Source organism: Vigna angularis, chromosome 7 (genome assembly GCF_016808095.1).
Source record: "Vigna angularis cultivar LongXiaoDou No.4 chromosome 7, ASM1680809v1, whole genome shotgun sequence".
NCBI lineage: Eukaryota > Viridiplantae > Streptophyta > Magnoliopsida > Fabales > Fabaceae > Vigna > Vigna angularis.
Window position 1 is genome coordinate 5,969,998 of NC_068976.1, and position 15,194 is coordinate 5,985,191.

The 15,194-nt window shown below is 30.7% G+C and overlaps 1 protein-coding gene across 1 annotated transcript; it reads left to right on the forward strand.

Moving 5' to 3' along the window:
* The first annotated feature begins 1,513 nt into the window (after positions 1–1,513).
* Positions 1,514–6,982, forward strand: LOC108336301 (RNA polymerase sigma factor sigE, chloroplastic/mitochondrial). The gene is made up of 6 exons (XM_017572709.2): positions 1,514–1,668; positions 2,202–2,955; positions 3,335–3,478; positions 3,699–3,935; positions 4,282–4,545; positions 6,563–6,982. Exons 2-6 carry the CDS (start codon positions 2,263–2,265, stop codon positions 6,758–6,760), a joined length of 1,536 nt encoding a protein of 511 aa, XP_017428198.1. The 5' UTR covers positions 1,514–1,668; positions 2,202–2,262; the 3' UTR covers positions 6,761–6,982.
* Positions 6,983–15,194: the final 8,212 nt, after the last annotated feature.

Genomic DNA, 15,194 nt, shown 5'->3' on the forward strand with positions numbered 1-15,194 from the left:
CTATACTGCAACAGATTTAAGCCAAAAACCATAAACCGGTTTACGTTCACATCATTCACAGAATAAAATAGTATAAACCAGCATTTTAGCCACAGCAGCATACATGAGTGGCTCAAAGCAGCAAGAGTATAGCGTCTAATTCAGCCTACCCTGTCCTACAAACATACATTCTCAAAGGCCAAAAACAGCACTTCACCCGATTAGAATTCATATATTCACAAACCAGACTTTGTTTTAGTAAAATAGTGAATGGAAATGTGTTAAAAGCAAGCAACATTTTAGTCTGACAACTAAAGCACCCTCCATTTTCACACATAGCCCGATACATTCTACACCACAGCATACATGAAGTCTGCCCCAAGGCAGCCTATCCAGCAATTTCCAGAATTAACATAGCAATCACACAATGGTCATTCCTCAATTCAGACTTTTCATAGCTAATTACACCGCATTGAATATGATATATTCTAAGGAATTAATACTAACCTGGTTGCTGCCTACTGCACCTACAATTTCAACTCAATAACAGAATAATAAAACCATCTCCAACAGTACAGTTATAATTCAATTCATGGTAAGCCTAGAAGAGAAGGAAAAATAGTATAATAACACTTTCATTACATCCAATTAAGAAATTCCGGGCAGTGAACAAAACAACATTCCGCCACAGTTCACAAAATTAAAACTCCAATTAAACATTTTATGTACTCATCAGGAATAGAACCCAACCACTAACTCAACAAAGGATTCTCACCATTTGACTTACATATCACTTGTGAAAAACATGTAATCATTTTTATTAATTAACATAGACCACATTATAATATCACTTTCAAACATTAAATTTTTCTTAGGTCTTACATTAAACTTATTTTATTTGTTATTATTTTTTATATATACTAATAGGTCCATGAAAACATATAAATACTTTTAATTTAACTCAATACTCATTTTATATTCAAATGTTTCTTATTGATTTGAGAGTCGAACAAGTGAACTTTCTCTTTTTTTGCAATAAAAAACTGTTATACACGTCAGCATCAGGTTCTTTCCACCTAAGATCTATCCGGCAAAATTATATATATATATATATATATATATATATATATATATATATATAACGAAATTTAAGACTTTATTGAGCTCTTATGTTTTAAATAAAATCTTAATTAAAACAATCCCACCAAAGAGTGACTTAACACAAAAAATAAAACGCATAGAAACTCAATTAAATTCTTTTACCCTAACATCAATTTGTATCATTATTTTAACGAGTTGCATGGTGCGCATGAACTTCGTAGTCGACACACCACCACCACACGCATCACTGGTCCAACAATAATATCAAAGGTTTTCATCAACCACAAATAACCAACCACGTGCCCCACATGTGATCCACACTTCCTTCAAATATCTCCTCCCCCATTCCAAAAGCGCCACATTCACTTTCTTCGCCACGTCAGCGCTATCATGCCACATTCTGTCCACGCGTATCGATCGTACAACGCTTCCTCTTCTTCTTCCACCGTCGATCTCTCTGTGATTTTTCAGACTTAAAATTGTGGACACCGAATTTTTTTCTAGAATCTCGCGTTTAACGAAACCACAACCTCCACGCGTTCTCGTAGATTCAATCTGCGTGGACTCAGGGAAACATTGCAGTTCAAGGTGCTAGTAATGCTCCCTGCTACTTCACTTCATTTTTCTTTTCAACATTGTCTTTCTATGTGATTATTTACCATACAAGTATTCCCAAACAAAAGTGAAAATTCCATTGGTTTTAGAACTCATTAAGTAACATTGAATAGGTTGCGTTGATGCGAGTGTGTACGATGCGAGTCTTTCCATGTTATATTTTAGGATTGTTTCTTGATTTCTGTTAGTTAGTGCTGTTGTTTTGAAGTATTGGTGTATCAATTTCTTGTTTGAAACAATGATGACAACAAAAGAATTGAGCCTAAGACTTCGTTATGGGTTTTATATAGGTATTTCATGTGAAACCATTTTTCTATCGTAAAATTCGTAACGGGGGATAATTAGTGTCTGATAAAACAATATCTTGGTTTTTCATTGTATTGCTGATTTTGGTTGTAATACTTATATTGGTGCTGATGTTGATGCCACATTGATGGTTAATCAAGATGTTATGCAATTTTGTTGTAAGCAAATGTCATTGATATTGACTTTATCTGCTCTTGTAGGATCTCTGCATTGAAAATTTGTTTAATTTTTTATGCTCTAAACACGGTTTGGAAACCTGGCATGGGAGTTGTTACTGTTTCTACCTCAGCTGCTAGGACTCCATTAAGATTGAGTACAAAGTTTATCAGTCGTCAGCAGGCACATAAACGACTCTTAATTGTAGCTTTTAAAGGAAATAAATCGAATAAAACCACTTTGGTTTCACCTCAGGAGCAAATTCCTCTACCCGTGGAAACGGCAAAGAAACAAAGGAAAAGGATAGAAAAGAGTAATGAGTCGCTGAAGAGAGTGAGAGCTGTCTCTACTGATGAAACCTCTCCATTCACCATGGTTGTGGACTACAATGAAGCTGCAGCCAAACTTGAAAATATATATAAACTCAGCTCCGTATCTGATACTTGTGAGACGGAAGATATAGATAGTAAAACCACGAGAGTATTCCGGAGGAGGAAGAAGGTTGGTGATGAACATGATGACAGAAATGATGATCATGTGGTTAGAAACCTGAATAAGAAGGCCAAACGATTGAGTCTTGATAAAAGGATTTCATTGAAAAGGAATGCAAAGGAGAAGGTAATTGTTCAAGCTCAGAAAAAAAGAGATGTTAATAAAGTAGAGAAAATTGATGCGCTTATCAGGGAGTATTCAGCATCAACTGATTTAGTTAGCATGGACTGGAAGAAAATGAAAATTCCGCCAGTTCTTCCTTCTTCAGAACATGCATGGTTATTTAAGTTGATGGAACCTATGAAGGTGAAATTATTTTCCTGTTTTGGTCTCCAATTCATTTTCTTTTATGATTTTTTTCCTTCTCAAAATAGAAGTTTGTCACCTTTGATTGTTGAATGTCAAAGAACCCTCCAACCTAAAAGCTTAATCAGGAAGATAATGACTTTCAACTGATTTTGTCTTTTGTACACATACACTTCATGTGGCGTGAATGATGTACAGAGCAGAGGTTGCTCTTAACTGTATGGAAATTTAATCATGAGAATTAGTAATCAAGGATCCACATCTTGAGCATACAGTCCAGAAAGCATTTGATGTCAAGGAATCTTTAAATTTAATAGCTTAAGATCCTGAGTGAAAATTCAAGTATTTGTGATATTAGGCTGTGTTTTTTGTGGTTCAGTCACTCCTACAAATGAGAGAAGATTTACAGGAAGCAGGGAAAGAAATTTCGGATGGTGAACTAGCAGATGCAAATAGCACTAGCATTGTTCAAGTAAGGAAAGCTATAGAAATTGGTCAAGCTGCGAGAAACAAGCTCATAAAGGTAATATGGAATGTTCAACTCTTCTTTTAGATTGGCTTATAATAAGTCTTCAAAGATCAGTGATTTATTACGCATATATTCCTTTTACTTCTCTCTCTCTCTCTCTCTCTGCTTGTTGCTTTGTAAACGAATGGTTTAATTGTTGATTTGTTTGTTGATATTCTTTGGAATGAGTAATAGTTATATTGAGATTAATAAATCATAGTGGTATCTATTGCAGCACAATCTCCGACTTGTATTGTTCGTGATTAACAAATATTTTCAAGATTTTGCAAGTGGCCCAAGGTTTCAAGATCTTTGTCAGGCTGGAGTTAAGGGACTTATCACTGCAATTGATCGATTTGAGTCAAAAAGGAGACTTCAGCTATCTACATACGGTCTATTTTGGATTAGACATTCAATTGTTCGTTCCATAACCCTCTCAAGCTTCACACGTGTTCCTTTTGGACTTGACAGGGTATTCATTTTTCTTATCAATATGGTGATTCTTTTTGAAAATGGATTAGTTGATTTTAATTTTACATAGGCAGCATACTTTTTTAATTTGGCCTGAATTATATGGCAATTTCAACAAATCTGTTTTGTAGGTTGAAATTGAAAGACGGAAAGATCCAGGATTGTTTTCCTTAGGACTTGACTTGGAAGGCTTTTTTATAATTAAAATAGAATACATGAAAAAAGTTCTTGGTGTTTTTTGACCGTATCTAATTTTTGCAAAGACATTCAAAGAAAATATGTAGGTTAGGAAATTATTATAGACTTAGGAGCAGTCTTTTATAACATCTCACTTTCATTTTAAACAGGTCAGAGCAGATATTCATAGAGCAAAACTCGAGTTAACATTTGAGCACCAGAGGTCACCAACGGAAGAGGAGGTATTAAAAAGAATTGGGATCTCCCCTGAACGATATTATGATGTACTGAAGGCATCAAAACCCATTCTATCCCTGCATTCAAGACATATAACCACGCAGGAAGAGTTTATTAATGGGATTACTGATCTTGATGGTGTGGATGCTGATAATAGGAGGCAAGTTGCTGTTCTAAGACTTGCTCTTGATGACGTGGTAAAAACTCAACTCCTTGATACCGTCCCTTTGATGATAAGTGAAATTTGATTAATGTGATAAACGTTAGTGCTTTGAATGTCCAAGTTGTGTGCTGCTTGCTATACCTTTAACTAACTATGATTTATCACATTCTTGCCACCTTAAAACACTTCCTTAGTCCTTTTTAGTGTCCGTCCTTGATATAGTAATTTTTTCACGAATACAGTGCATATAGAGGCCTAACTAACAAATAGCATAATGTACGTCAACTGAATAATAAAAAAAGACAACAAAGATCTTACTGGAATTGTATATTTTCTCTGTGTGTTTCTCAAGGATACTATTTTTTTTCTCTTTCCGACTTTTTGGACATTATCAACATTCAAGTACTAATTTGAACATCTACCATCATATTCAAAACTTTACATGTCATAAAAGCTTGGAGTATAGGTGCTTAAACTTTATTTGATCTTCTACAATCCTAAAATCATAGTATGATGTTTAAAAAATTAACTGATTTTAATACGTAATAAAATAACTAGGCACATACATTAGGTTCTTCACCAGCATTAAGGAATTTTCAACTCTAATGGGAAGGGAAGAGAATTGTGTAGTTTAAGTACCTTTCAATGCAAAGAAGTGTAATCCATTCAAATTATTTTAATGATATTCCAAGTTTGATTTATTACACTTGTAAACACTGGATCCTTGCAAGAGTTATCCTCACTGGACATAGAGACACCTAATACCTAGATGTCTTCTGAAGGAATCCCCAAAAATAGGTATCAAAGTGGGATCTTCCACTAAGTGACATTACCCATACAATCCATTGGATTCTAAGGTATGCGTCGTTTGAATCAATAGGAGTTAATTAATGCAAGTATTGAACCAAGGATTAGAATCCTCTTGGCTTGGAAAGAAGAACTTGGTTCCTAACATGTGTAGGAAACCCATCTTTTATCATGCTTAAGTCATTAAAAGAGACAGAGAAGAAAAAGATGGAAAACCACATCACTTGAAATGACTCACGATAAGTGAGAAGAATCACCATTTGAATTCCAGACAACTTAAGATAAAGCTCCACAAAAGAAAGAGTATCACACTCAAAAGAGCACACAATTTTCTCTAGAATTACAGAATTTCAATTCATTCAAAAGTATTAGGCAATGCTACAAAGCCTCTTTATAAGGAGAAGTTATGCACAAAGTAAGCTAAAGAGCCAAGGTTCTGGATGATTCCTACACTAGGCGCGCATTCCACATGTGGTTCCTTCAACTTGGCGCCTAAATTTGAATTAAAATGGTCTAGATGGTTCTTGGTTAGGCGCACCAATTGATGCTGTTTTCCTTGTCTTGCTTGGTCTTTGAAGAGCGTAGAAGCTTCCTATGGGGGCGTGTTTCAAGTGTGATGCGCCAGGATGCTTGGCAGTTCAAAGAACATAGAATCTTCAATGGACGGTGCAGTGCAAGCTATGTATTGAATGCTCAAAATGATCTAGGTCCTTACCTCAATGGCGCCCTTCAGTAGGTTTTCGTCCCTTGTCTTTAAGGCAGTCACCACAAAGCTAGGTCAAGCCTGTTCTTGTATTATAACTCAATTAAAATATATTCTAAAATTATAAACAAACCCTAAGACTTTTAAGTCCATGAAATGTAAAAATAAGAAAATAATTTAACAAGATCCATGACCGTGCTTCTAGTGATGAACAGTCTACTTTCCAATACATAAATAAGCGCTTAACTAATTCACTGGCAGAAATTTTATTCGTGATTCATATTAAGAGGAAAATCAAAGTCTCTAGATTAATTTTTTATATAGTAATGAAATTTTACGACTTTTGTTTCTCATGTTTCAACTGCCTTAAATGGATCTACTTAAGTATTGAAAATGTATGATTTTGATTCTCCAAGTTTTCCTTGGAGACTAAGTTAGTCATTTTGGAAGGTTTTTTTCATGTAATGTCCTTCCAGTTAGTAAATTTTGTAAAACCATGCCATCGAATTGACATTGTCATTTGTTGGGAATTTTTTTGTAGCTTGATTCCTTGAAGCCAAAGGAAAGCTTAGTGATTAGACAGAGATATGGACTTGATGGCAAGGGTGACAGAACCTTGGGAGAAATCGCTGGGAACTTGAATATTTCAAGGGAAATGGTTCGGAAGCATGAAGTCAAGGCTCTCATGAAGCTTAAGCACCCTGCTCGGTTGGATTATCTCCGTCGCTATGTTGTATAGTAAATTGACAAATGTATATATGCTTCTGCTGCTGTCGTTATAGTCCAAGTTACCTATAGTCATGCCCATGAAGATATATATTACGATTATTTAAACATACAAAATCAGCATTAGTCAGGTAATTTGTATATGAAGGAGTTATTTGTCATAAGAAATAACAACCTAATGCATGTTTCATGTAATTAGTTGTGTTTATAAAATTACATTCCAAATTATACAATATGTCCATCAAAGTTCCTATCTTTGTACTATGATGTAAACCAAATTGAATACTTTTTCATAAAATACAATTAAATTGTGTATTTCAGTTCTAGAATAAAAGTTTTTCAAGAAGTAAAATACATAAATTTATGTATAAGAGATATTTAGCTTTTTATATGACGAAAGCAGGGTAGTAAAGATAGAAAATAACTTAATGTGTATTATGACGAAGTAATTTAAGAGAATAATTCATTTAATTCGAGAATTTGAAATTAATTGAAATAAAATGATTTGCTTGGATGAAGAAATTAAAAGGAAATTGAAATTGAAATTTTTTAAAAAGGTATTTCAAATAATTTAAAACGATAGAATTTGAAATTTACTAAAAAAATAAAAAAATTGAAATTTCATATGATGAGTTCATGACTCACTATGAAGCAATGGAAGACATTTCAAAGAGAGTGACTAGAAACATGACTATAAGGGAGACCTTTAACCTTTCTTCTTTATCTTTATTTTCTATTTCTTTATGTTGACTTTTCCTAAGTTGACTTATGTTGATTTGACTTTGGATAATTTATTGACCATAATTGACTTCACTTAAGTTGACATGTTGAGTCTTGGGTTGTTTATTCTGTAAGGTAAGTTTATGCCAAAAAAGGAGGAGGATTGCACTACTTGGAGTGGAGAAGAGTCCTAACCTTGGGGTAACTCATGATGAGGTGCATATTTGGAGAGAGGAAGAACTTAAAGTTGACATTCTCTTCTAGAAGGTCAAGGACATATACGATAGGCTTAGGGACCAAGTTAGGGTTCTATCAATTTCAAGACATCTCCTTTAAATCTAATTTTTAGAAGCTTATTAGTTAATATTTTTAGGTGTACATCCTTTGGCTTGTATTATTGCTAACAGACCCCTTACCCTCAACTATATAACGAGCTCTTTAAGACTCTTGAAATGATTGAATATTTTTAAGTAAAAACACTATTTGACCACACCTTGTGAAAGATCTATTTTCTTAGAGTGTATTCTTTGTCAAGCCTCATCTTGAGATTATCACTCAAGTGACAACATACACCATTAATCTTAGGTTGGTGAGCTTTAATGCCCCCTAAGTAGCATGTCTTCATCCTTGAGCTCCCCACCCCTTTTCTATCTTCTATCTTTTACCATTTTTCTTCTCCTTTGTTCATTTGAAGCATGTTTATATTCGGCCATTTATGTTACTCTTGTGTTCTTGTTTTTGTTTTCATTAATTAAGCTTGTCTCCTTCTCTTGAACTCTTGGAAGTACACATTCATATCTAGATAACATTGTTATCTTAATATCCAATGGAAATATAATTGAATCTTTGATGCTCAAGTCAATAAGAGAGTTAGAATCTTTGTAAATATCGTGTCTATCAATGTTTAAGAAAAAATATGTTGATAGGGGGAGTTAAACCTACCCTTTATATCTATATTTTTTATGATGAACAAAAGAATGATTTTATGATTTCTTGCACAAATGGCATAACAATTGCTTTATCTTTATTGTGTTTGTGCTTGATATATGAATTCATTAATTGATAAATGAATCATGCTTTAAACAGATTGAATATATCATTTCTGGTAGAAATAATCGATTTAAGATAGTATATAATCTATTAGATTTCTTCAGATATCATTGTATGCTTAATAGGGGCAAACTGCTCAGTAGTAATTGATTACATAACTTGTATAATCGATTAAAACTCGAAGTGATTCCATTATCTGTTTGATAAGTGAGTTGATATGATTAAAATGGAAATTGGATTAAAAAATTATTTAAGTACATGATTAATCGATTACATAAGTTGTATACTCGGTTAAATAAGTTTACTTTGTTCAAATCTATTTCATTTAATATCCTGAACTGTCATAATAGTCAAATAAATGTATAACTGGCTAGTGAGATTATATAATCGATTACATGCTTAGATAACATGTTAAAATAGAAGCAAACATGTTAAAGCAGAAGGAAAAGCTTAATAGATTACATAAATTTCTTAATCGATTATAATGCGTCAAGATTCAAAAAATCCTATAAATACGCATCTTGAGCTCTGTTTCAATTCAATTCAATTGCTATCAGTTTCATAACTAACTATTTCATTAAGTTTTGATTACAAGAGCATCCAAGAGGTGTTCTTGAAGAATCAAGTGCAAATTGGGTTACTTACACATCAAGATTCTATCAAGAAACTGGGTTGAACTGTTCTGATTTAATCTACACCAAGAGGAGTGTAACTGGAAGATCAGGATCATCATTGACAATTTGTATTTGTCTACCTGTGCGTGTTGGCCAAGGGTTTGAGAGCTGTGAATGTTCTCAAGGATTGTAAGAGAGTGTGGGTATTCATCTCTTGTTTGCTATATTTGATTTTGAGTGTGGTGAGAAGTACATTGAGAGGGGTGTCTCTAAATTCTTGTAAACTCAATCAAATTTATAGTGGAATCCCTTCAACTAAGGTTGTTGAAGGAAGATTGGATGTAGGCTTGGCTGAACCAGTATAAATTTTGTGTTAATCTTTTTCTACCTTTTCTCTTTTATTGTTGATTCATCACTTATTGTTTTATTGATTTCAAGAAAACCGAACATTTTACAAAACATTTTAAATGATTAATTTTTTTAAGGTAAAATCCAATTCACCCCCTCCTTGCTTGAGATATAAGGCATCTCTTTTCTAACCAAATATATTTCTCGAAGAATACTAATTATATTTATAAGATGAACATAGATTGTGAGTCTATATTTCTATTGAAATAGTACTTACATGAAGAGTATAATCATACTATAACAAAAAATAAAATAACGATAAATAATAACTAACATACAAAACTACTGAGATTTAGTTACAGTATATAAATGTGACCCAAATGATGTAACTCAGAAAGGCATAGGTGTGAACTACTCCATAAAAGAAACTTAAATAGTCTTATTAAAGAGTACTTTTAATATCTCTATTATTTATATATATATATATATATATATTAATAACTTATTTCTATCTTTATATTATTACTTAACATAATAAAAATGATAACCAAAACAAAATAATAATAATATAATAATAATAATAATAATAATAATAATAATAATAATAATAATAATAATGAATATTCAAGTTTCTAGACACAATAACTTCATCAAAAATCCATATTTTTATTAATATAGTTTAAAACTTGATTTTTTCTTTACATAAACCATGAATGTTCATTAAAAATATTTTTAATATTTTTACTATATTTAAATTTTCTATACATATGTTATGTTTCATTCGCATTATACTTCATCCATAATAATATTTAAGTGCGTCGTATAAATTTTTGAAATGTATATTTTATTCTTTATAATAAGTTTTTGATAAAATAATAGTCTTTATAAAGTAACACTATATAAGGTATATATTTTTTACACATATAATAATATAAATTAAGAATCAATTCTTTATTCCTTTAAAAAAATATTTCTTATTTATACTGTATATAAATGTTTGATATAAATATTATAGTACAAAATATGAACAAAAATATTGTACTATGCATAATCATTATATGTTATCTAAGTTTTGTTTTTGAAACATATATATCCTAGAAAAAAGAAGTGATACAAAATTTCAATAGTTAAAATAATAATTCCAATAATGTTAGAATTTGAAATAATATATTGAAATTTGAAACAAATATTTGAAATGTATAATCTGAGTTTTCTTTAAGTAACTGACTTTAATAAATATAACAATTAAATTAACTTAATTAATAGTTTAATTTAACTCTCTTTAACACTATGTAAAAATGCAAACATGTTTACTATTCAATATTTAGTATTATAAAATACTTAGTGATTGATTATAAATACCTTGTAAATTTTAATTAATATTTCAACTAAAATATATATTAAAAGATTAATAAATATATTAATTAACATTAGAAAGTAATATTTTAAAAAGTCCCTTTTAATGTTAATTATGTAAAATAGTATTAATTGATTTTAATTTCCCGACTCTGATGTAAATATGTTTATTATGCAATTGAAAATTATTTTATTAAGAATATCCTTATATATATATATATATATATATTAAATATAAAAATATAAATACTGCATTTTTCAGTTTATTTATTTAAAATATAAGCATAATGATTATGAGATAAATTAATTTAGTGTAAATATGATATAATACTTAATATACTTCTAAGAAGATATTATGAGATTAAAATTTTAATGTAAATATTAATTAATAAATCTACAGTAAATAAAAATATAAATACTGCACTTTTATGTTTATTTATTTAAAATTTAGACATAATAATTATGAGATAAACATGTTTAATTTGTATGTAACAATAATTAATTAATTTAGTGTAAATATGATATAATACTTAATATTACTTCTAAAAAGAGATTATGAGATTAACATTTTAATGTAAATATTAATTAATAAATCTACAGTAAATATGATATGTCTAATGCATGAATACGGTTTGTTTTATTTAATTTATTTGTTGTAATTTTTATATGATTTCATATTAGTAATCACTTTAAATCCATTAAAAATATAAGTAGATAAATATTACATTATTTTAATTTTAGATTTATTTTTGTACCATCTATTTTTAATAATCTGTTATGAAATTTAAATGTCAATTAAATTGAAGGTTATTATTGATATTATGCTTTATTATATTATAATATTTATTTTTTTAAGACATTTGCAGGTTAAAGATAAAAAAAATACAAGCTCTGTTAGCAGGCTTTATAAGTATAAATTTGGATTTAAATTTAAAGTCATTAATATGAATAAAATTTTTAACCTTTTTTTTAGTTTTTCTATTGTTGAAACCCATAAACAATTTTCAGTTTATGTTTATTTGAAATATAATTTTGTTGATAAATAATTTGGTATTGAGTAAATCATTTTCACAACAGTGTTGCATTTTAAGAAATGAAATATTTTTATGAAGATAACCATATTTCAAGTTATGAACATAATTGTATATATGTTTTCCATTGGTTTTCGAATTTTAATTTTTAAATATTTTTTTAAAAAATTAAAACAATTATTTTATTAATATTATCTATTAAGTGATCTTTTTTTAAAATTTTTCATTTTTTTTAATTTAACCTCTTTTTTAACTTAATAATTTTCTTAATTAGAAAGTTACTTACAAAATATATAAAAATTACTTATAATAAAATGATAAAAATTATTTATATTTAATTTTATAATTATAATAATAACAATAATATTAATTTTATAATTTTTTATTATTATAAAATAAAATAGTATACATGCGTGTGTGTGTTTTCTAATTTATATAAAAGAAGTAAATTATATTTTGTAATATCCCAAAAATATAGTATAACTATATTATAGAGTTATCACATAAAATGATATAATAGATCAGTCATCTACTAACTAATAAAGTATTAACAGTACAGTTATCCAAAATAACCATAAAATTAAAACTTTACAGAAAAATGCCTAATAACCAAAACTATAAACACAACTGATCGGTCCAAAATCAAATCTTCCCATGACCGATCGGTCCTAATTTACACCGCTGGGTCCTCTTCGTCCAGCGTGTGCTCCACCGAAACTTCACAATCCTCTGCTCACATCCACCGGATGATTATTGCACAGAAGAAAATACCGAACGACAACATAACAAAACAGAAAGTAAGGGTAAGCTAATGTAATAAAAAAATCATATGAACATACAATCCAAACACACCGAACAGATAAAATAATTAAACACAAGTAGAAAAACATATAACACATATTGACCGACCACTTTAACCGACCGTCCGAACTAGTATGAATATGTAGCTTTTGGCCATTCTTGCACTCGTGGGTTTAGTAACTAGAAATCCATCAGTTGTCACACGAGGTTAACCCGTTATCACTCACCGTAGGACCCCCCTCCCCCCACCCCCCAGCTAGGGCCTCCTGCTATTCTCACGACATGACTTACACATCTCTACTTGAGACTTGATAATCATTAGAATGTCAGGATGAACACCGTAGATTTCGTTATCCATATTCATACTATAACACCACTTTGCTTATCCGATCACTAAGACATTCATCCTTTGGAATGTCTCTTTCATACCATTTGAAACATCATACTTTATTGGAATTCTAATACAATAGATCATGCAACATATATCACCACAACTCTAATAATCAAAGCGAACCAACCAATGAAATCAACAGTAAAGACCGAATAACTTTTCATAGAACAGAGCCGAACAGAAACCAACACAACCTCTGAGTACGACCGAATGGAAAACATTCACAGCACGTGATCATGACCAAACGGTCCTTTAGCAAGAAATACTCGAATACTATCCTAAAACAATTGAAGGGTCAAAAGCTAGAACAACCGAACACTATTAGCTTAGATCGAACACATAAAACTTAGACCGAAAACTAAGAACTTAGACCGAATACTCAGATAAAACGATCACTAAAACATGACCGAACGGTCATTAACAGGTAAGGCCCATAGGAGAACGATCATAGTTAAGACCGAACACCAGTACGATACCGAACGATAGCGCGAGACCAAACACTAGTGAGAGAACGAACGCTATAGATAAACCGTATACTACTAAAATCGAACGTTAATATAACCATGAGTCCTACTCAAACGGAACACGAATAGACCACCAAACACTACTAAGACCGAACGAGAATACAAAACCTAACCATAGTACGAAACCTAGTAATACTATCTCGAACACTATTATCAAATCAAATACTGCCAAGGCCGAAAACGAACGTCAACACGACACCGAACAATCCTAAGACTGAATACTACTACAAAAATGAATACCGCTAAGACTGAATACCTAAAGCTGACCGAGCGGTCAACAACGAACGCTCGACATTCTACATAATTCTGCAGAACTTCTGCAGAATGAAATACACAATAGAACTTACCAAGACTTAATATTTTTCTCAACGCAGAATTCCTTCCAAGATAGATGAAGAAAAGGTGGGACTTTCTAGAGAGAATTTGTAGAGAGAAGGAGGAGAAAGGAAAAACACAGAAGTTTGAAGAGAAGAAGTGCATGCAGAGAACGACACGAAATTTTGAAAAGTTCATTTATATACTACCATCAAAATTGATTGGTCCACTTTCTCCCACTTTCTCTTAATTTCTCAGTTCTTACATATTGCAACAGTAAGACTTCTTGAAATTTTAGTAAACATAGTTCTATATATTTTTCTAAAAAATTAATTATATCAATAGGACTTAAATTTTTAATAGAGATACATTGAAATGTAAAAAAAATCATTTTATTAATCTAAAAATTTATTTCATCTAAACTTTTTAAAATTAAAGGATAACTACTCTTGTACACTTTCAATTTTTAGTATTTCAAAAGACAACATAAGGGTGGGTTGGAATTGTTAGGTTATATGTTATGTTTGTGAACTTTTCCTTTTAAGTTAAAATGTTTTTTATTTTATAGAAACTAATCTAAATAATATAGTATAAATATATTTAAGTTCATGAAAGTAAACAAATTTGTTTCTATTAATATAACCAAGATGAAAAAATCAGACTAATAAATATTTTTTACATGATTTATGTGAATGTTTTTCCCAAAAGTTCCTTCAACTTCTCCAAGTAATCCTTTTATAAATGCTTTTATTATTGAGACTATTCCATAATTGAATTTAATGCGGTCAGTGAAGGTTGCACTGGAATGAGAGTCTTCAAACATTTTATCATCCAAGAGAAAGCAAATCACATCTTACCCAATCTTTAGCGTGAACTTTGCAATGACAAGATGTTAATAGTATTTTGATTGTTTTTTTTAAGAGGATCACCTTGTCGATGAGAGGGAAGTATTTTCAAGTCAGTAAGAGAATTAAGATTTATTATATAAGAGTAATTATCAAGTATCAAGGGTAGTCGAACTTTACTATTGGATTATTGGTCATGTTGGTCGAGTTACGTTATTTGTCGAGCATGTTTTGTGGCTTGCTCTGAGGTCAAAGTTGTGTTCTATGGCTGTGTTAGGCGGCTTAAGCCTTTTACCTGGTTGCGCAGGATCGTAATTGTACTTTGCCTTCTTTTGTACTCGGGTGTTGCTAAGTTGACTACCATGCCGAACTTTTCTATGTCCGATGTAGTATTTTTAGAGTTATTGCTTGGTATTTCTTTCAGTGTATCGAAATTTTTCTTTGGGGTTCTT

Coding starts and splice junctions, on each gene's coding strand:
- LOC108336301 (XM_017572709.2), top strand. CDS start 2,263: ATGGGAGTTGTTACTGTTTCTACCTCAGCTGCTAGGACTCCATTAAGA. Junction 3,936..4,281: donor TTCCTTTTGGACTTGACAGG/GTATTCATTTTT, acceptor CATTTTAAACAG/GTCAGAGCAGATATTCATAG. Junction 4,546..6,562: donor GACTTGCTCTTGATGACGTG/GTAAAAACTCAA, acceptor ATTTTTTTGTAG/CTTGATTCCTTGAAGCCAAA.